This window comes from Lepidothrix coronata, unplaced genomic scaffold, assembly GCF_001604755.1.
Source record: "Lepidothrix coronata isolate B3197 unplaced genomic scaffold, Lepidothrix_coronata-1.0 Scaffold188, whole genome shotgun sequence".
NCBI lineage: Eukaryota > Metazoa > Chordata > Aves > Passeriformes > Pipridae > Lepidothrix > Lepidothrix coronata.
The window spans coordinates 1-22,551 of NW_016690368.1; the positions used below are offsets into that span (position 1 = coordinate 1).

The 22,551-nt window shown below is 47.5% G+C and overlaps 1 protein-coding gene across 4 annotated transcripts; it reads right to left on the bottom strand.

The window, feature by feature from the left end:
* Positions 1–180: 180 nt before the first annotated feature.
* Positions 181–13,527, bottom strand: LOC108505363 (NAD kinase-like). Of its 4 annotated transcripts, none has more exons than XM_017831299.1 (9): positions 13,472–13,527; positions 9,236–9,449; positions 6,217–6,300; positions 3,451–3,580; positions 2,731–2,839; positions 2,410–2,495; positions 1,976–2,078; positions 1,023–1,174; positions 181–529 (listed from the first exon to the last, which is right to left on the bottom strand). In XM_017831299.1, exons 2-9 carry the CDS (start codon positions 9,406–9,408, stop codon positions 281–283), a joined length of 1,086 nt encoding a protein of 361 aa, XP_017686788.1. In that variant the 5' UTR covers positions 9,409–9,449; positions 13,472–13,527; the 3' UTR covers positions 181–280. The 4 variants fall into 4 exon arrangements, with proteins under 4 accessions (XP_017686788.1, XP_017686789.1, XP_017686791.1 ...); XM_017831302.1 differs by lacking the exons at positions 9,236–9,449; positions 13,472–13,527 and adding exons at positions 7,167–7,284; positions 8,554–8,698 and having other exon boundaries at positions 189–529; XM_017831300.1 differs by lacking the exons at positions 9,236–9,449; positions 13,472–13,527 and adding an exon at positions 8,554–8,739 and having other exon boundaries at positions 188–529.
* Between the last annotated feature and the right edge of the window lie 9,024 nt (positions 13,528–22,551).

Genomic DNA, 22,551 nt, shown 5'->3' on the forward strand with positions numbered 1-22,551 from the left:
GCTGAGGTTGTTGGGAGCTGAGGTTGTTGGGAGCTGAGGTTGTTGGGAGCTGAGGCTGTTGGGAGCTGAGGTTGTTATGAGCTGAGGTTGTTATGAGCTGAGGTTGTTATGAGCTGAGGTTGTTATGAGCTGAGGTTGTTTGCCTCCAGCAAATTCCAGCTGTCCAAGCCAATCCTTTCTGAGCCCTTTCTTGCCTTTAGCCCTAACATGTGACACCCAAAGAAACTGCCACTTGCCTCCACAAGCCCAAAACCAAAGCTTACAACACCTAGTTTGTTCACTAACCAGTCAACAAGCACACTCTGCACACTCGTCTTTGCTGCCACAGGGGAACTGAAGCTTCAGATTTCATTTCCAGGCGAGGGAATCCTGCAGTTAAATAACCCCAGTGCCCAGCTGAGGAGGGGAGGGATGGAGCCCCAGACTCACCATCTCCCTGCACCGTGGTTATCAGGTGTCCATTCAGAAACACATCCACGTTGGACAGGTAGGAGGAAGGACCACGATCCACCACGACCTCGTTCAGGACCTGCCACGACACCAAACGTTACCCCAGCCTGGCACTGCTGCCCTGGCAAGGTAATAAAGGACAAAGGGAAACAAGTTTCCCAGTCCTCCAAAAATTCAGGCTGATTAACAGTTAGTTCCAGAAGCTGGTCACTAGTGGTTTCTCTTTTCATTTATTAAAAAAAAAAAATAAAAAAATCTTTGCTGTATCTCACTTTAGAGCTGCTACTTCTGTTTTCAAAAGAGAAGGAAGGTTGGACTCCATCCTGGAGGTCTTTTCCAACCTAAGTAATTCTGTGATTTCTGTGAAATTAGTGCCAAAGCAAAGCACAGCAGCAGCAGAAATGGGCACCACATCCCCCTCATTCAGTGCCCACCCTGAGTTAGAGCAGCACAGATCAGTCCCACAGTGCTGGGCTAACAGGAGTCAGCTAAAGAAAAGGGGAGAGTCTTAATAAAACAAGCACAAAGCAATTCAAAACCAGTATTTAGTTCTGCTTGCTCTGCCCTCTGACCTGATATTGCATAATTTGCTTGCCCACTTCTTTCTCCAGGTTTGCAGACACGACTCCGTTCTCCTCGATCCCGTTCTGGACCGTCATCTTCTCCCTGTGCTCCTTCACCACCTTCACCTTGAGCCTGCTCCTGAGAACCAGAGCTGCATTGCCTGGGGGTGGAACACACACAAGAACGTGTTAAATGCAGAAAATCCCCCCCAGCAACGCCCAGCAAACTGTATGAAACGCCAGCCCTCTATTCCTGAGCTTCCACCCTTCCCAGTTTCATTTCCGAGGGAACTGGCCGCACTTGGTTAAAGCTCAAAACTGATTTTTTAGTAGCAAAGAGCAAAATTAAAGTAAAATTTCAACTCATTCCCTTCCCACCCTCCTCACTATGTGAAATTTGATTTTACAGGGACGTGATCAAGATTGGAAAACGCTGCTGGGCTCAGGTGATCCTCACTGAGACAAAAGCTAAGCTTAAGGAAAATCAGAGCAGCAGAAACATGTATTTAAAAGGCAACATTCTAGAAATGTGGGGATTTTATACATCTTCTCAGGAATCTACTTTGGATACAACTCAATCTCATATTGAAGAAATAAAGCATTTATTTCCTTAAATATTCTATATTTGCCTGACTTCTCTGCTTTTAAGCTTAGAGAACCAGCACAGAGGCTTCAGAGCTAAACTCTATTTCTATGTTTAGCTGCCATTTAACATGAGTTCTGCATCATCTTGGACTTGTTTGCTCCACAAAGTTATTTCTGAGCCATTTTCCTTCACAGAACAGCAGCACTGGAAGGGTCAATGCAGTGCAATACTTCTGTTAATTTAATACACGTTTCTCCAGTCTCAATCTTCAGGGAGAACCCAAATGAGTTAACAAAATTTAATTCATCTTGGGAAAAAGGTACAGGAAAAAATGTAACAGACACAAACACCCCAAGCCTTGTCCCCTTAAATTTACCTTCTATAACCTGAGTGACTTGGGACTGAAAATTCTCAAAATTAAATGGAGTAAGAAATCCAAGGGATCCCAGATGAAAAGCCATAACTGGAGGGACACTACCCTATCAATAAAGAAAAGAATCTTAAAGCCACTGAATCAAAGCAATTCACACTTCAACTCATAGCCTGTAAATATTTTGACTTTCAATTTTATTTTTAATATTAATTTAATGTAACTTCGATATGTAAAGTTACTTACTGTAACTTTAATATTAATTTAATGTAACTTCAACTGTGCTTAACAAAACCAACACGTTTTACATCATTTTCAGAAGGTGAAACAGGAACAAACACCAAAGGACAAATGCTGAATTCGGTAGCAAAGGGGGAAAAACCACTTTCAAATGCTTCAAAAAGAAAAGGTTCACAGGTTTATTCCTCACAGGGACCAACCTGGAAAAGTGAAGAAGCATAAAGCAAGGTCCCATCTCCTCCCAGGCAAATGATAAAGTCTATCTGATTGGAGATATCATCATAATCTGGAAGCGACATTGAAACACAAGATATGAATTCAGTTGTAGCAACACTCTTTGTTTCTTGGAAGAAAAATTCCAAGCTGCAGCACCACAACGTTCCCTCACAAACATTAAAAACCCCACAGCTGGGATGGACCAACAAACACTGCCAAAAGACACTTTGGTTTGACAAACCCGACCCAGCGAAACAACCGAGACAAAAAGCAACAACTGTCCCCTCAGGGAATCACTTCCATACCTTCTCTGAAGGTGCAAAATTTCTTCTTCACTGGTCCAAAATTCTCATCATTAGCTATGGCAGGGTCTTCCAACACCTTTTTTTCTACGTACACTATCATATTGTTCTCCTTGAGAGAGAGACAATAAGCTCGTTATTAACGTCTTAAAATGCCAACATATTTGACTCTCCCCACAATTTGCATTAGTTTAAAACATTTAAATAACATTATAATGTAATATATTATATTTATAATATTACATTATAATATTATAATATTGTTATATTATTTAAAATTATATTATATTTATAATAATATTTTATGGGAGTGCTCTGCATTTCTTGGTTGTTTTTCCATGTGTGGTTTCTAATTCTCACGAGAATTTTGCAGCTTGCACAGACCCATCTAATAAATTAAACTACAGTCTGGAACACAGATTACATGGTGCAGTACCACTGCTGTGTTTGTTCAGGGCTTCCAGCTTTTTAAATATCCCATTCCCTGTATTTTGGGACTGCAGAAGGAAGTTTTTACTTCACTTTTTTGGTTTTTAGCTTGAAATACTTCAGCACTGATCTTGAGCTCTGAAACGGATTTTACTACATCCAGTGGCAATGGGTGTGAATATTTATATATTATATATATATTTATAATTCTGCACATTAAACAGGCTCAGTAATTCAAAGAGGTTTAGATGTAAATTTCTTTTTATGGTAAAACTGGATTTTCCATCTCGTTACCTCGGTCAGGTACACGCAAAGCTCCTTGAAAGGCTGCAGCAAACTGGCATCACGGATCTTCTTGATCACAAGGACACTCTTGGGGGGTTTGTTCCACGTCAACCGCTGGCTGGCTGGATCCTGGATGTGCCTGGAGGACAAAAACCCCCCAGTGTCACCCTGACCTGCCAATAACACACCCAGCCCTCAGCACAACTGCAAGGAGAGGCAGGAAAACGCAATAATTCCCATTGTAATGATGCTCCTGACACCCATCAGTGCTTTGATACAGGAAGATAACACAGGATTAAAGTGCTGTAGCTCCTGGCCCTGCTGCCATGTGAACAACGAGGGCAAGCAGGGATGGGAACAGGGATGGGAACAGGGATGGGAACAGGGATGGGAACAGGGATGGGAACAGCAGCCCCACAAAAGCTCTTGGATCAAACCCTTCCACTGCCACCTCCCCTGCTCCCCTCCAGCCTGTGCCAGTGCTCTGCCCTCTTCAGCCCACTCAAAATAAGGAGAAACACTCAATCAGAGGATCAGAAAAAAGCTACAGCATAATTTTTCCCCCCCCCCATTGAACACTGTAAGTCAAACAGCTTAATGTAAATTTAAAATTCATTTTAATGCCTATATTCTATATACAAGTACAGCAGAAACTAAGTTAATGCAGGAGTCTAATATCAATAAACCTGACAGGAACTGAAGTTTGCAGCACTGATTTCACTGGATAAGCCCAGAACCAGTTCCAGCTTCATTCAGACAGAAGCCCCTCTGCCTGCTTTGAGCTGTACTCACCAATTCCACGCAGTTCTACTAAATGAAACATTACTCCTAACACACTTTAAGATCTTCATGTTTCTCTCCAGGAGTCGGGCAAATGCAACAGCTCCAAAAAAGTCAAAGGCTGAGGCTTTTATCACTTAATTAATAAACTGTGACCTCAGAAGAAAACATTTTTCTCTGAAAAATGTTTCTCCCTATGAAGTGTTGCAATCAGTCCCAATAAAAAGCAGTGAGGCTTCACAGAAAAATCCCCTGTAAAACAGTTTATTCCGGATCTTCAGAGGCAAGATTTCATCAGGAAAACCCCATTTCAAAAAAGAGCTTTAAAAGCAGGTATTTGACTTCCCCTTTCTCTCAAAGGGCTCAACCACCTGATCCTTTTTTCACTGAGTCTTCATTCAGTTCATCGTAACAGCCTTCAGAAAGCAGGTTTGCAAGCTCTGGTGCTGATGGTCATGTTGAGAGAGACACCAAGACCTTCACTGACTTCTGCCTGTACTTAAAAACTATAATTTTCTGTTAAAAAAATCCCTCCCAGCGAAGGGAGTTTAACAATATTATTGATTACACCAGAGAAAAAACAAAACAAAACAAAACAAAAAAGGTTTTGCTTGTTTTTAGAAGATCCAACAAAACCTCGGGTGCGGTAAGAAAAGGCAATTTACAGTTTGGTCCTCAAACAGTCCCTCAGTTCCAGCACCTTTGCTCCCCAGCTCTCCTGCCCAGGCAGCTTTTCCCTGGCACGTGTCACCCACAGCCTCTGCAGCCCAGGGCTCCTGTCCCTGGCCTTATATCCCTTGTCCTGGGCCAGCCCCTGGGGAGGAGCTGCTCCCCCACGGCCAGGTGAGGAAGCACAGCCCAGGCAGGGTTTCAGCTGAACTCAGCTCTGCAGGGCACCTTTTACACCACACACGAGGAATGAGGAAGCTCAGGGTGCCCTCACCTGAGCCACACCTGCCTGGGGAGGGTTTGGGTGCCACCAGTGTTCTGAGGAACATCACTATCTACTGATGGAAAGGTTTGGGTGCCACCAGTGTTCTGAGGAACATCATTACCTACCAAGGGAAAGGTTTGGGTGCCACCAGTGTTCTGAGGAACATCACTGTCTACTGATGGAAAGGTTTGGATACTACCAGTGTTCTGAGGAACATCACTGTCTACTGAGAGGAAAGGCTTGGGCAGGTAAATATTGATTTAAATACCTCACACTTAATGGAGAGAGCAAAGAAATAAAACCTTTTAAAGGGACAAAAATCACGGGATCGCAGAACGGTTTGGGTTGGGAGGGAACTTAGAGGTCACCCAGTTCCCTTCCCATGGGCAGGGACACCTTCCACTAGCCCAGGTTGCTCAAACCCAGCCTTGGACACTCCCAGGGATGGGGCAGCCACAGCTTCTCTGGGCAACCTGTGCCAGGGCCTCCCCACCCCAAAACCAGGGACTCCTGCCTTGGTCAAACCCTGACATTCCTCGTTTGACCAAGACACCATTTCCTGAGTATATAACATGTGGTGTAAAAAGCAACACTTGATACCACCCAACCTACAAAATTAAAATGTTTATTTGCCCACTCAGCAGACACCAACCCTTCCTTTCACACTGATCAGCAGTCTGAAAGCAAGCTTGCCCTAACAATATTCATACAGAGAAAGTGCCAGAGATCAAACACAACAAACTCAAACCACCCATTCTAACATCATCACCGAGGGAGGGAGAAGCCTTTCCTCAGATTCCACAGCACACAGAACAATTCCTCTCCCTTTCCTCGAGCTGTCCTGAAGGATTTTTGTTCCCCTGAGTTTACAGTGACTAAAATTGCCATAATTGACCCCAAACTGTGGGTTGCAGATCGTGCCAGTCTGGCAGAGCAGCCCCAGGATGGCAAGGAAGCGACATGAAAACCTCCAAACATCAGGTAAAAACACACACACGGCGCTGGTTAGGGGGTGAGGAGTGGGAAAGCAAACTTCTCTTTGCCCCAGAACGAGCACTTACATAATGGTTTTAGGGTTTTGCAGCATACAGGCCTTTGGTCCAAACGTGGTCACTGGGCATGGTCCGTGCAGGGAGCGCGTTCTCCTGAAGGGACAAAAAAAAAAAAAACAACCAGTGAGTAAAAGAAATCTGGGCACATTTGGCTCCACAGCCACCAAAACCACTTCTCTGGAACAGCTGCACTAAGAAATACAGGGCAAAGTGCATTTCTTAACCCTACATCTGTTGTTACCGTTTCATTTTGCAGGTATTAACTCTCACATTTCAGGTGTCTGCACCAGCCTGGCTGCTGCAGGCACAGCAACAATACTTTTTTTCCTCTCTTCCTTGAAGATGTAGATCTTACCTGAAAGCACACATCTTTAGAATGACTAAACCTGGTGTAAATGCACGGAAAATGGCTCGGTGAGGGCTCTTCATCTCAAAAATGTCCATGCATTAGGTCTCCCAGTGTGTGCCCTGACAAGCATTTTCAGTGAGATCTCCAACACCAAGGCAAGTCCTTCAAACTCTTTTGCCACAGTGATGCATGTCCTGGTTACTTAAACACCTTTTTGTTGTTTAAATCTTGGCACTCAATAAATTAATGAAATGCAAACCCTTCAGTTCTACACAGAGATATCTGCAGTACCAGGCTACAGTTTTGAACAGATTGAAAAAAAATGCTTTTTTCCCCCCCCTATTTATTTATCTCATGTGATCTTTGCCTTCAAACAAACAGGAGCTCTGAGGTCTCATTTATGCTCAAAATGAAGACAGGAGAACACAGGGTTACTCCTGGCTCCAGGATGGGATTATCTGGAGCAAGTCAGAACTCACCTCCCTCAGCAAATCTGGAAAGGGGAGCAAAACTTGATCATGGAACTGTTGAAATGTTCTGTGAGTGCTCCCAGAATTATTCCATTAAAAAGAAGGGGGAAACATGCCTTTCCTGTGCTTAATTCACTTACCCCACTGCTTGGCAGCCACCATCATTACTGCACTGCCTTCTATTGTGTGTGTTATAAAGCAGCTCAGGCCAGCCCTGTGACTCACTCTTAGAGCTAAAAAAAAAAACCCCTCAGAAATCTAATAAAAATCAAAACCAGATCACAGGTTACAAACACGTATAATTAAGGAATAACAGCAACATCTTACTTGTTCCACGTCTAACAAAATGCGAGCGCCCAAGACCCGACTTCCCACCGTGAAAACAGAAATTACATTCGCTTCTCAGATAATTTTTTTTCCATCTGTAAGGCCAGGCATGACTAACTCAGTCAGATAAGAGTATTACTAAGTGTTTTATAAAGTCTACCTTATCTACATTAAAGCAGAAAAATGAGCAAGGTCTGACATAACGAGGGATTAACGTGTGTGCCAACACGGGCAAGGGAATGACAAGTCTCCATCCACTCGTGAGCAATTACACCTGAAATCAGGAGAGTTAAATAACACCCTGGCACAACATCACCTCCCACTTCTTGCCCCACTCAAGCTTCTCCCAGATAACTGTCATTTTTTGCCTTCTTTCAACACAGGTTGAAAGAATTCCAGGCCCCTCCCAGTAACTGGAATTCTGATCCCACACGAGGCATCAAATATCCACGTCCAACCTTCAGGACGTTCCAGCAATGAATCAATACTTGGTGTAACTTCTCATTGAGGTTTCACTTGGGTTTATTATTTACTCAATAAAATGCCTGCACTGAATTTAAAGTTATCTGTAGTCAGTCTTTGCTAGGAATGAGCAGCAGTGCCCTGGAAATTATACATCTTTTAGGAAAATCTGCCTGTCAGTTCAGAGCAGATGGGCAACTCCCTCCATCTGAGCACTCCAGAGGAAGCCTGGCAGCACTTCCTGGCAGTCTTGTGACAATTTAGCCCTAAACTGAAGACAGTGAATGACTGCAGAGCATCCTAATGAAGAAAAAATCTCGGCAGCAATTACCCCAACCCAAACCACAATGCACAGGGGCCCACAAAGATCTCTCCTGGCTGAAAAAGCAGTAATTTAGCCAGAAGATAATACACAAAAATTTGGACCACATGGCCTTTTACACAGGTTGACTGAAGTCTATGTTCATAAAGTGGAGCAGAGGAAGCCCCCCAGTTTTACAGGATGATTTAAAGTCTTATTTACTGACTACACACACCCCACCATAGCTAGGATGGAACAGTCAGAGCAGAGCCCTCAGCAAACCCCTTCCAGAAGCATTAAACACCCTGAACTCCACACACAGAGTGTATTTTCCTAACCCTGCAGCCTCTCCAGACTGAGGCTCTCAGTTTGCCTCCCTGCACCCTGTGATGTGCAGCCTCACCCACCCGTGCTCTGCCTCCCAAGGACATTCCTACCAGCAAAGCAGGAACTCTGGATGACATTCCATGGGCTGGGGAACTCCTCTGTGGCTCTGGCCGTGCTTGAGAGGCTTACAGGGCAAGGAAGGTGAAGTTCTGCTGTGCCTTCCACCACAGCAGAGCCACTGCTGCCCCAGCACTGCCCAATATTTGCAGAGGGTCCAAAGATCACAGAATCAGAGGTTCCATCACTGTCCACATGACAAGGGCCTTGCAGCGAGAGTGGAAATTTGGCCCAAAGGAACAGCTGGAACCTTCTCAGGGCTGGGGAAGTGTCTGCAAACACAAACTGACTGTGCTGCCTCACACAGAACCTAAACACTCACACAGGTTTTAACACAGCCCTAGAGCTCTGCCTAGTGGAAATAAAAGCAGCACTAGGGCATTTGTAAAGATTTGCAGGAGTGTCTCTGCTGTTGATTTGTGCCTTTTTTTTTTTTTTTTTGAGACTATGAACTCTCAGACACCTGTTTAGACAGCCAGGCCACTTTTATTAATTATTATTAATTACATTATTATATTGTTTTTCTTACTTTACCCCCCACCTTCAACTTCCTGCCCTCGCTTTGGAAAACCAACCTCCCGAGGTGCGTTTTAGGGTTATACAAAAGGAGTGAAAACTAAAATCCAGCTAAATCGATCTATTTTAGCAGGAAGAGGAAGAAGCAGGAGCTTGTACCGGAATTCTTTGGTGCTTCCCAGGGCTGGTGAAGCCGACAGACTTCGTGACTTGGACCGTCCCCGGCTGGTGTTGCCCCACTCCTCGTCGTCGTGACAGGCTGAGCAGTGATAGCCAGAGTCTGAGCTGCCCTCAGCCTTGCTGGCACACAGCTTCTCCCGACTCATCTCCATCCTGGAAGCGAAGGAGCCTCGGCCAGAGAGAAATTCGATCCCTGGAGGAAAAAAACACGGGGAGAAAAAAAAATAAAAATCTCGGTATTAGCAAAGCTATCGGGGCTCCCCTTCAAATTCAGATCACTGCTTTAACCCCAGGCTTGGCTGACACAGCCCCAAGGCGCCCTCTTCTCTCAGCAGTTCAAGTGCTGGACACCAAAAAATTACTGGAGTTGTGCTTAACATCAAAAAGTGACTGGAACTGCCCCTGCTGCCAAGATGAGCCGTGTGGTTTGGGTGATTTCCCTGCCTTCTGCAGCCCCTGCTCCGTGCTCGGCATCACTGCCCCAGAAGTGCTTCAGGTGGGGTCTCCCCAGTGCCCCCACAGTGGTTTTTTAATTGGTTTTTATTAAAGCTTCTGCAAGAGGAGCTGGGAGGTACATGAAACACCGAGTTCACACCCACTGACAAACACTTCCCTGAAGGATCCCAACTGGGAAGTTCTTCAAGGTAATCAGGAGACACTGGAATTAAAAATGACCAGTATGTTCCCAGATTTAGAACAGGCTTAGCACAAAGTTGTTTCAAGACCAGCACAGATTCATGTCTTCAGTTACACAAGGGATAAAATGAATTTATTTTTGATACTGAAGAGGAAGGAAAGCTTTAAATATGTGCCAAGGAATGAAAACTCAGGAAAAACTATAAAGTCTCCCATTAGGTGATACATATATTGGACACATAAAACCAGAATACTCTAAGACAGAGCATAAAAAAATACCCCTGTCAGATAATGAAATAGAAATAACCATAATAAACCTCAGCTCTTCACAAAAATCAGGTTAACTCCAGGCTGAGAAGAGAGAAAAACAAGCTGGAGGACAAGTTGGAAGAAAGTTCTTAACTCATTTGTGACAAAATGTGTCCAAAACAAACACGACAAAATAAGGACAAATGTGAAGTATTTCACTTCCACCAATAACCAGCACAAACAGAAGATAAACAGCTGGTTAAAGCCCAGCTCTGCAGAAACAAACCAAACCAAAACCAAACCAAAACCCAAACTTGAAATAGCTGCAGAAGTTCCAGAAATCTGGTACGTAAGTTCTCATTACTTGAAGCGAACAGAACCAGCCTTATCAGAATATAAATAGAAACCAACTTTCAGGGTATGGACAAACACCAAACTATAAACAAATAGTATCCAAGGAGAGCAGCCCAGAGGAACAGCACATTCCTCAAGGCACTGCATTCCGAGACGGGGGAAAAAAATTGGTTCATTAAAAACCTGCAGATGTTTTTCAGAGTTTCATCCCTTTGGATGCACTTCCCACTTTGTCCTGTGCAGAGGGGAACTGAGCACCCCTGAAACCTTTAAAATGGGCTGTGGCTCTGGAAAACAGTCACAGAATGATGATGTTTGGCTGTAAAATCCCCAGGGGATGACACACTCCACGATTTTACAGGTGCTGTTTCCCAGCATCCCAACTTCCAGGCAACAAAACCATCGATAAAACGCAGCTGGAATTTCAGACCCAGCACTGGCTCGTTACTGAATGAGACAGAACCACCAGCTAATCAAATTTAAAAGGACTTTTGCTCCTGCTGCAGCTCAGCCACCCCCACAGACAGGTACAATTACTGCCACCATCAATAATTTATAACATCCTGCACTTGCAGAGGCATCAAAGTTTAGCTGTGGGTTACTCATTGCTCAGCGTCACCCGTGACCAGCACTTGGGAAAGCCTCATTTCAACATATTCATAACTCCTCATAACTAAGATTGGGGAAAAATGTACCTCTCTTTTGAGACAATTGAAGCTCAATGTAAAGCTTGTGCCAGTTGGGTGACTAAGGGGGGAGGGCAGAGAACAATAATTTATATAATGAGCAATAAGCAAGGAGTGTTTCCATGTGACTTTGATTGAATTATGTTCATCTGACAGATGCTGACAGTAAAGAAAATCAGATTAGCACAAAAGTGGAAGTAAGAAGGTGCACAGACCTACTAAATACAGCCTAAGAGCTCCCTCCATGTAATACTTTCCAATTCAGGCTGTTTTAACTACAGCTTCCACCGTGCACTGTTTAATTAACGTTCCCTCACAAGACCTTTATTAAATAAGCAGACTTGACATAAGGACAAAACTATCACTGAACAGCTTCCAGGACTGGATCCAAAGACTTTTAAACACATGTTAACAAAGCAATGAAAAGGCTGCTCTGCTTTAAATCATGTCCAGAATTTAAAAAGTTTAAGAAAAAAAAAAAAAACTAAGGAAAACAACATTGCAGAATGAAGGACAACTGAGGAATTGTCAACATTCAGTATTAAATATCTGTGATGGTGACACAGGAACCAGGTGAATCACCTCTCACATGGATCCAACTGCAGTTTTACTGTAGTTTCCCACCTCAAATTTCTCTGCCTCTGTGAATTAACACTCCCATGAAGAGGTTTCATCAAACCACCTTTATATAGAGGGACACAAAGCCATCACATCCCCAGGAGCATAAGGCTGCAAATCACCAGGGGACTTAATTTTATTTTTTAATGACCTGGGAGCTGTTATTTCATAACAAACTCTCCCTGTCAAAGGCTCTGCCCCGAGTGATCCTGGTTACAGGATCAGTGCAGGTCCATCCCCACCAGATCCTCACACGCCTTCGAGGCTGCAGCATTTCTGATTTCCTGGACACTGAAGAGGTATTTAAAACACCTTGTTTTGTACCTTGTATTAGGACAAAAGAGGACAAGGTTCTATTCAAAACTGCTACCACTCACCCCACTGCTACAGAGCCCTGTCTGCTGGATCACTTAGTTCTGTGGAGAAGGTTTTTTTATGTTATATTTGGCTGAAGGAAGCACTGCAAGAGAGGTTTACCTGCCTTTGACTCTTTCCCCAGGGCACTAAACCCCCCTCTCACACGCAGAAAAAGGAACAAGTGTATCAGACAGCCAAAACTTCCTCTTGGTTTGGTTTAGAACTTCGCATTTTCGTGGGTCTGAACGAGCCCAATCCCTCTCTGACAGCAGTTGCAATTCATCCGCCCGGGTTTTGATTACACACCCAAATGCTATTTCTACCAAAAACCAGACGGTGTGACCATCACGTGTGCGACACTCGGGCAAAACAAGCCCGCTCGTTAACCCTTCCACCCCAAAACACCCCCCGGCAGCACCACGGGCGGGGCATTAACACCCCAAGCCCACCGGCCCGCTCTGAGCCGGACCCGCACCTCCGGGATGAGCTGTTATCCCTGCGGGAAGCTGTTATCCCTTCGGGATGAGCTGTTATTCCTCCGGGATGAGCTGTGATCCCTACGGGAAGTGTCCCGCCCCGGGGTTCCCGGTGGGGAACATTCCTGGGTCTGCCGGAGCTCCCGGGGAGCCCGAGAGGGAAGCGGGATGGGGATGCGGGCACGTGGGATGGAGATCCGAGCGGCCCCGGCGGGGACACGCACCGGGGACACTCATGGGGGGGACAGAGGGACACGCACCGGGGCAGGACAGGCACCGTGGGGACAGGACACGCACTGGGGACCCGCACCGGGGGGACAGACGCCCATGGCGGGGACACACGGACACCGGGACACACCCGGGGGAAAAGAGAGACACGCACAAGGGACACGCGAGCAGCGGGGGGACAGAGGGACACACGGACACCGGGGGGACAGAGGGACTCGCACCGGGGGGGACAGAGGGACCCGCACCGAGGGGGACAGAGGGACCCGCACCGAGGGGGACAGAGGGACCCGCACCGAGGGGACAGAGGGACCCGCACCGAGGGGACAGAGGGACCCGCACCGAGGGGGACAGAGGGACACGCACCGGGGGGACCCACGGACACACCCCCGTACCGGAGGGACACACGGACACCGGGGGGACAGAGGGACTCGCACCGGGGGGGACAGAGGGACCCGCACCGAGGGGGACAGAGGGACCCGCACCGAGGGGGACAGAGGGACTCGCACCAGGGGGGACAGAGGGACCCGCACCGAGGGGACAGAGGGACGCGCCCCGCTCCCCCCGGCCCGGCCGCGCTCCTGCGCGGGTGGGCGTGCGCGGGCCGGACTCACCGCGGGCGGTGTCTCAGCGGCGGTGCTGGGCGCCGTGCCGGGCGCTGTGCCGGGCGCTGTGGCGGGCGCGGGGCGGTCGGTGCGGGGCGCGGGCCCGGCGCTCCCTGCGCGCCTCCATCGTCCCGTCCCCGCCTCCCCGCGCGCAGGCGCGGAGCCACCCGGGGCCAGCGCGCAGGCGCGGCGGCTGCGCGGGGCCGCCCCCCCCCAACTCTCTCATGGCTGGTTGATCGCCCAGATATTTATTAATTAATTAATTAATCGGGGATGGTCGGGTTTGTATAGTGGCCAACAGTGCGATCCCGCACGGGTGCGGGTACGCGCGGGAGAGGTGCAGGGTGTGGGACATGGGGCAGCTCCCCTCCGACCACCCCACCACCCCCAGCCATCATCTCCTCAGGCCATCTCCCCTCCAACCATCATCTCTTCCAACATCTCATTTCCAACTATCTCCCCTCTGACTATTCCACCTCTACCCATCTCCCCTCTGACCCTCTCACCCCGGATCATCTCCCCTCCAACCATCACCTCCTCACCATCCCACCTCTAACCTTCATCTCCTCCAACCATCTCATCTTCAACCATCTCCCCTCTGACCCCCTCACCTCTACCCATCTCGCCTCCAACCATAATCTCCCTTCTGACCGTCTCCCCTTGAACCATCATCTCCAACCCTCTCCCCTCAGTCACAGTCACCCCCGACCATCCCCCCATGTCCCCCCTACCTGCACTCCCAGGACAGGCACAGTTTGCACACCCACTTGTCTCCCTGTGTCCTGTGCCCTCCAGCTCCCACCACGCCTTCCCCTCCCTTTGCCAAGGGTGTAGCTGTTGGCACAGCTCACCCACACCCTCCTCACATCTCCCACAATACCTGTCCTGAACTTTTACCCTCAAGTGGCCTGACATCATCAGTTAAATTCTCCTTCTGGTACAAACCCCCTGTTTGACAACACACATTACTGTGTCAGAGTCACTCAAATACAGGCAGAAGGTGCTGAAATGGAGGAAACCATTTTCCAGTCTGTACTTGATCTGGAAAAACAAAAGGCATCTGGTTTCAGTCCCTTGAAATCACCAGGAGCTTTGTCACAAAAAACCAGATCCTCCAACAGTAAAAGACTCCTTCAGTTACCAAACCCAGGCAGGTTTTCTAATTCCTAAATTGCATCTCAAACCAATAGTACTTTAAAGAGATCACAGACTCAGTGGATAAATCACATCAGGACAAAGCCACAAAGCGAGAACAAGTTACCCCATGTGAGAATGTGGCAATCGGGGATTTTGTTTTCTCCTTCATGTAGGAGTTTGTTTTTGAGAAACTGGAAGCTGTAAACAACTGACAGTCAGCAAAGGTTGAGACAAACTTGAGAAAGAGGAAGCAGTTGCTACATGTGGGAAAATTCCAGGTTACATCACTTGTGAAAGTCCAGGGGTCTGAGTTAAAATGTCACTTCAGTCCTTCTTGCTCAGCCCAGTCTGCAAGGAATTAAGGCAACAGTTCACAGTGCTATGGAGTTAATGATGTCTCGGGGTCTCAAATGTCTTTAATGAGGTGGAAGAGATTCCCAAACTGTGAAGGGACACCAGAACATGACACTGGGCAGGAACTCAGTGCTCAGTTTTACAGGGACAAAGCATTAACCCGAAGTCTGCAGCAAAACATTCCAGGTGAGAGGAGCTTGGACACCTCTCTGAGCCACATCTGTCCACACCCAGCTACTGCCCAAGGAGTACACTGTCATTTGAGCTGCCTCTTGGCATGGATTTTCCCAAATTCATTAAGAAGAAAGTAATAAATCCCCACTAGAGCCATTTTCCACACCAATATACAGTGACTGCTAAAAAACACACATTTCCAGTGGCAGGTTCCTTTTCCCCACACACACACAGAGTAACCTCCCACAGTTACTCAACACTTTATAAGAGGCATAAACTCTGCAGCACTGAGCACTTATCCCTGGTAATTGGTGGAGATAAGTCTGCTAAGCAGCTGAGCTGGGCCTATTTATAAAAGAGCTACGGCTAAAACAGCAGCTCTGAGCTGGGTAGGTCCAGCCTCGACCTTGGGAGCTCTGCCTGGGAGGCAGGAAGGATGTCCCAGGCTGATGTACCAGCTCTTCCCTCCACAGACTGAAGGGCCATGAGAAACAGAAGAGTTTTAGGTCCCTTTTGAGCTTGTCCTCCCCAACACCACCAGCAGAACAGTGTGGCTCAGCTCTCTAACCCAGGTTGTGTTCCCTCTCTCCCAGGGAAAATAAAGAGAAATGTTGGCAGCAACTTGAGAAAAATGAGCATAAAAATATTCTGCTTTTTTTTTTCTAGTGAGGCTCTCAGTTCTTGGAAATACAGTTTGACTGGCTTTAGATTAACAAGAAAGATAATTTAACAAAACCGCCGTTGTTTGACAACTTGCACAGAAGATGTGCCTGACACAGACAGGCTCTGTTCAGTCTCCACCTACACCCCAAACCTGCCTTCAGCAGGAGGTGTTTCCACAGAGCAGGAAACAATTAGCAAATTGTCTCTATTAACATCCAGCAGGGCTGAAGAACATAGTTCTTACCTCTCAGCCTCCATTTCAAATAGTCTCTGATGACTCAGAATTCCTGAGGAATCATGAGGAATAAAACTGTGCCACAAAGTTTTCAATTCTGTTGAAAATGGTGGCACGTGAGTGTGACAAACAAGTCATTTCTCAGTGGTCACCCAGTGACACAAAGGCAGAGAAATGTCCCCAGCATTGTGTTCATTGTTCAGGCTGATCACCAACACCTCCAGTCGTTACATAAATGTCATTATCCCGATTTTAGGACTGAACTGGATTAATGGACTTGCACAAGGGTTAATAAACCTGTGTCCCATCTGAGATAAGCAATGGGGAATGTTGCCCTGTAGCCCCACACTCGACCCACTGATGACAGAGATCTCCTTTGATAGCATCAGGGGAGGATTGAGAGCTGCTGGCAGCCAGGAAAGAAGGGTTAGGTAACACAAGTGGAGAGATTCTGGAGAAATCCAACATGTGGAGGATCAAAAGAGGCAACCAGGACTTACCTCCTGTGTCCCAGCAGTGGAGAACAGCTTGAGATCCAGCTCAGGGTGTCTGGGAGGTGCTCTGCCTCTCCCTGTGTGACTAATGGAGTCTGGGTTTGTGCCTTCAAAACAGATAAAAACAACGACTTTTCTCTTGATCCATCTTGTCAGGACTGTAATCTCACTGGCACAGGAAGCTGTGTGTGCCTGAGAAGCAAGAATTCTGCAGTTTATGGGTTTCCAGTTGCTACTCTACTAAAAAGAATTCAAAAACTGGTCTGCTTATCACACCATTTCACTGGTCACAGGAAAACTGGTGATTCTTCTAAGGAAGGACCTTGACTCTTTTCAGGAAAGCAGCTCGATTAACTAGAAAATGTAAAAGCTTTCAGTTGCTACAGCTTCCCAGATGATTCTAGAGGCAAACTGCTGCAGCACTGCATTTTAAACCCGGTTACCAGCCTGGTCTGCAGGCCAGAGGGATGAATTCTGTTTTCTGTAGGACCCCTCTGAAGTCCAACACCCCTTAAACCTGCTAAACTTTCCCACTGGCAAAGTCAACGTTGCCTGCAATTCCAAAGACCAAAGGCAACTCCAGGGAAAACCTGCTCTTGGTTTTCTGTAAAACACCTTGTCTGGGGAGGTCTGGGAATTGCAGTTGCTTCCTGCCCCCAGGCCAGCAGTGCTTCCAGCATTTATGACAGGAATGCAGGAGAGGGGTCAGGACCTGTCCTTACAGAATTCTGGCTCTCAGGATTTCCAGGCTGATGCTGTATTTGTATGTCCTGGACTGTCATGGGAACACACCCCAGAACAAACTGCTAAAAGATACTGAAGTTGCCATTTCAGCCACCAGCTGGCCCTTGATAATGGGAGGGCTGGTGGTGGTTCTGGGGCTTTTCTTTGCCAGAAGTCACCCAAGTCCAGGGAGGAAGATAAACACCCTCTTGTCAGACTGGAGGAAGTTGGGTCACGGGTTCCATAACTGCCCAAACCTTGCAAACAGCCCAATGAGAGAGAACAAAACAGTGAAATGGCTCCTCTGCCTTCGATTCCTCCTCGTTATCAGTGTCCCCAGTGCCACTGACAGACCCTTCTGCAGCCCTGCAGTGAGCTGAAACCAGAGGCAAGAATTCCAAGTGGAATGGCCAAACCCTGTTCTCCCACTGCCAAGGGGGAGCAAGGGAGGGAACTGTCCCTGCAGGCCCTTCCTAAGTGCTGTGCTGGGGTGAACTCCTCATGTTCAAAGGGAAGGGAGATGGAAGGAGAGGGAAGGAGAGGGAAGGAGAGGGAAGGAGAGGGAAGGAGAGGGAAGGCTCCTTCCTTTGCCTGGGTCACCACAACAAAGCCTTATCACAAACGGGCTGGTTGCAGCGAGTCCCACTCCCTGTGCACTGCAAACACACCTTCCAGCTGCAGGGGCTGATCCCTGTGAACTCACCCTGAGTCAACACAAACCTCTGCCCTCAGGGTCACCCGGGAGCCCATCTGCAGCTTGGTCATTAACAAGGATTTCCTTGCAGCCCTCAGACACTGCAGTTCTAAGTTCAAGAGCTGTGTTCTCCACAATCAGCAAAGTCACTGACATAATTTTCCTTGGAAGTCAGTGCTCCATTGCAGTCCTTGGCTTATCAAACAGAGCCTAATCTTGTATTAAACACTGGTTAAAAAAAACCCACAAAACAGTCCCTGCTTAAAAAAAGTTGCTCTTCCTCTGTTACTTTTTCTCGTAGTTGAGGCTTTTTGTTCCTTTGACCTTCAGGTTTGTGCTGCTCTATGAGTTATTTAATAGCACAAAAAAGAGTTCTAAGCAGTGGCTTGGAATCACCACGATTTTTTTATTATTATTATTTACTTATTTTTTCCTTAAGAAACCTGAAATCTCAATGGAATAGCTTCAAAAGTAAGTGCCTGGACCCTGATTTCATGCTGAGGGTCACCTGGAGCCATCCTGCTTTGCCACATTAAGGCCAATGCCAGCACAACGTGGACTTGAAGAGACAGAATTAATGCTTGGAAAAAAAAACCTGTGCAAAGGGGAAACTTAAATATAATCCTGAAAGCAGGAACATCAAATCAGTCGATGTGATCAGAACAACACAAATGCAGAGGAAATCAGCCTGGAATCCAGAAGCTTCAATGCAAGGTAGGATTAATTCTGAATATAAGCCTTGCATCACACTCCTGTGACTGTCAAAAGCAGACATGAAAAGAGACTGGTCTCTGCCAACTTCTGGTTCATTTGCATCAGAATTCTCTATAGCCCAGTGTTATTAACTTCTTCTTTTCATGTATTCAACTGCCTTGTATTCTGCAGATGCTCAGATCACAGATGCGTTTGAAAACCTCCCCACTCAGCCCCTTTGTTCTAGTGCTCAGGAAGGTGCTGCAGATATCCTTTGCCTTTGCACAAGAGGAAACACACCTGACCAAATACCCCTCACCAAAGAACAGCCTGCACTGGAGTTAAATGATCCTTTTCTTCCTCGAAAAAAAAGCGGGGTAATTTTTCAGATAAAAGAATGACACACACTCAGACCTGCACCTGCTTTTCCAATGGGTGAAACCACTGATCCTGCTCCCTCCTGAGAGTGACCATGGCCCCAGGGGAAACTTCTCCTTTCCCCAAAACATTGCACTGCAAAAAGGACCAGAAAAAAGCCCTGCTCTGCTCCTGGAGGGCTGATTTGTTCTCATGGTTACTGACTGGCTTCACTGAGGCACCAATTTATTTTCTCTCTTCGTTCACAGATGATTTTCCTAATTAGATGGCCAGGCAGCTATTTACAAAAAAAACCAAACAAACAGCAAAATCATCAGAGTATCATCCAAAATAACATTGGTGTGTGTTGCCCTCTCCCACCAGACCTGTCTGCACCTCATTCCCCCAGGTGACCACCTCTCAAAGTCACTGTTTCTTTTTGAACCCACCAGATTCGGTTTTAGTTTCCTGCAAATCCCAGTTTCTTCCTCTACAAACTTTCCTGTCCTGGCAGCATCCCCCACTCACCATCACAGATCCCAGGGCTGGTCCCAAATCCTGCCTTCCCTTCCTGTTCTGTCCCTGAGCATTCATTCACCTGCTGGGAGACAGCAGGGCAGTTCTTCAGAGAGCACTCAGGTCAGCCTTCACAGATCTGGGACTGAACAAGCCCCAGGCATGGGAAAGGAGCACTTGGTGATGGGTCAGGGGGTCACACACTGCTCTGCCCCAAGGCAGGGGGGGTTTTATCCATGGCATGTCCAGCAGACACCCCTCAGGGCTGGTCAGAGGTGCCACAGCCCCAGGAAGGCACACACAGCCCTTGGGATGGGGGACTTCAGGACAGGACAGGACAAGCTGTGTCTGTCCCCAGGCCAGGGGCACCCAAATTAGGTAGAAGGTGCAACTGCTGCTCCTGCTGCACCCCTTAACTCTGCTCCAAACCCCACCCAGACCTGGGCAGTTCTTGGGGTGTCCTGTGCAGGGCCAGGAGCTGGACTCATGGTCCTGATGGGTCCCTCCCAGCTCGGGCACATTGTGTGATTCCCTGATCCCCTGGAAACCAGGGCAGAGCTGCTGTAAGAACTGCAGCAGTGCCCTCTAGTGCTCCTGGCACCGGGCAAAGCTCATAACTGAACGTTTTAATGAAGCCCAGGTGGTTTTCAAGCCCCAAAGGGGAACCTTCCTGAGCTCAGTGACACTGCCCCCCCAGCCCTGGGGTCCCCCAGCCAGCTCAGCTCAGTTCTGTCTTTCCCAGTCAAGTTCCCTACAGGTAACTTTGAGGTCAGTCTCCTTTGGAGTACACAGAAGGTTGGGTTTACTACTCCTTTACACACTGGCTGTAAAGATTGAGTAGCACAGAAGAAATAGTAGCTCCCCCTCATCCTTCATGTCTATAAATAAGTGCAGGTTCAGGAAAGCAGCACATTTCACCAGGCACTGAGGAGGGACATGGCAGGAGTTTGTATGGAAGGTTTTACAAAAATATTGTCTATAACACTATTTCCTAAAAACAGCAGCTGTAAATCCCCATCCCCTATGAAACACCACGGGCTCTGGGGGGAATATTCCTCGATATAATTGGGAAAATCACGGTGTTTGCTGCCCAGCTTTCATCAAACTGGCCTCTTACCACATGCTCTGACCTACTACACACCATAAAACCACTGAAGACCAGCTGCCATTCCCGTATTTTGGTGCCTCCTTTGCCCTTGGGCCACACCTTGGTTTGCAAAGCATTTGGGATCACTGGGACCAGTCCCCAGGCTAAACTGGGCACCAGCACCAGGTGGCAGCAGAAGCCAAAGGCTGGTTCTCTGGAGCCCCCAGACACGTTGGGCTCCCTGCAAACTCCAGGTTTGCTCCACTATCCAGCACCACAGCGGACTGGGGGCCGTTCTCATGCTCCTCGTGGGAAAATATCGTGCAAAAGGAGGCAAATCCATCAGTTATTGATTGGTTATCCACGTTCCCCACTCTGTGTGTGTACAAACGTGCCAGCACACACAAATTCCACAGCTAAAAAGCTCCTGCTGAACTTTAGGGACTTGCTCCCTACATCTCATATTTTATAAAATATTATTTTGTTAAAAATATATAATTTTATCTATTATTTTATAAAAAACCTCCTAAAATACACCTGGAAGTTCAAGCACATTCTGTCAAACATCAGTTATCGTCAGTGACCAGAAACCAAAGCACTTAGATGTCATTAACCTCATAAGTCATTACACAGTTGTGACTACAGGGCCAGAAGTCAGACCCCAAACATCCTCCAAGCCCAGGCAAAGCAGGATTTCATGTTCACACATGGCAGAGGCTCCAATTCCCAGCAGCTGAAGAGTCTGGGCCTGAGCACTCATGCAAGGAAAGCTCCTAAATAATGCACAGCACTCCTGTGAGTTAGTGCTGAAGGCACAGGCTCTGTCAGCATCCCCAGGGCTTGGATTCCAGCAGCAGCAGTGCAGGGAGCTGTCCTGGCAGGCTGGAATACAAATTAGAGTCACTTCAGACTGTTTCAACAGCCCTGGGTTAATAATGGGAGTTGCTGGCTTTGTGACATGGAGAAGGAGGGGAGCAGGGGAGAGATCCAAGCCACTCTCAGATGGGATGCAGCTGCCCAGTTACGTAATTTTTCAGAGCCCAGACAATCATTTTATGGCCTGGCCTCCCTCCAGAGCTGGGTGTCCACACTGCACAGCATTAAAGCCTCCCCAAACAACCCCAAACTGGCTTAGAGATCCCTGGGACGTGAGTGCAGAGGATGAACTCGGCCAAACACAGCTCCAAGATCATCCCTCTACCAGAATAAACTGTAAAATTAGGGATATTTGTGCTCCCTCTGGCTCACACCCAAAGGCATCACAGTTGAGGTTTCCTCCCACAGTGTGTCCTGCTCCCCCCACCCTGACCCTGCTGCCATCACCTCCTGGGGCTCCCTGGGGTGGTTCTGCAGGTGATGGGAACTGCCCAAATCCCTCAGATGTGGGGCAGGAAGGGAAGGGCAAAGGAACCCACGTGTCCCTCACACAGAGCTGCAGCTCAGGGGCTCTCACTCACCAGCACAGGACAAGGGGAAATCCCAGCAAAGTGGAAGAAACTCCTTCCCCACAGGAGTGTGATGAAATCCTTTGGGAGCTTTTGCCTTTTTAGCTGGAGAGACAAGCAAGCATTGAATGATCAAGGTGGCAAAGGGCACGCAGAGGTCTGACATGGAGATGGTTCAGATCAAGAGGCTTCTTTGCAAACCTCACCCTGCAAAAGCAAGTGAACTGCTGCTCCTGCCAGTGCTGCTGCTTGCCCTTCAAAACATGAACAGGGAGGTGAAATAGTGTATTAGTAAGTTAAACTATTCAGAATCAGCACGAGGGCAGGGAGGTTTTGCAGTTCTCAGCAGTTGTACCACTCACCTTAGCTGCCTGTTTTGCACCACAAACTGTACTTGAGGAGGCTGGTGGAAGGGCAGAGACCTGACAGAGTAATTTGGGCTCTAAGGGCAAGGAGGATGCAGCTGATACACTGCAAAACAGGCCCAAGGGTTTTCATTTATATTTTTCAGTGGAGA

Excerpts from the sequence above, each read along its gene's own strand:
- LOC108505363 (XM_017831299.1), bottom strand. The coding sequence starts at position 9,408 with ATGGAGATGAGTCGGGAGAAGCTGTGTGCCAGCAAGGCTGAGGGCAGC. Across the intron at positions 3,581-6,216 it reads CAAAACCCTAAAACCATTAT|GCACATCCAGGATCCAGCCA; the intron begins GTAAGTGCTCGT and ends TTTGTCCTCCAG. Across the intron at positions 530-1,022 it reads AGCAAATTATGCAATATCAG|GTCCTGAACGAGGTCGTGGT; the intron begins GTCAGAGGGCAG and ends GTGTCGTGGCAG.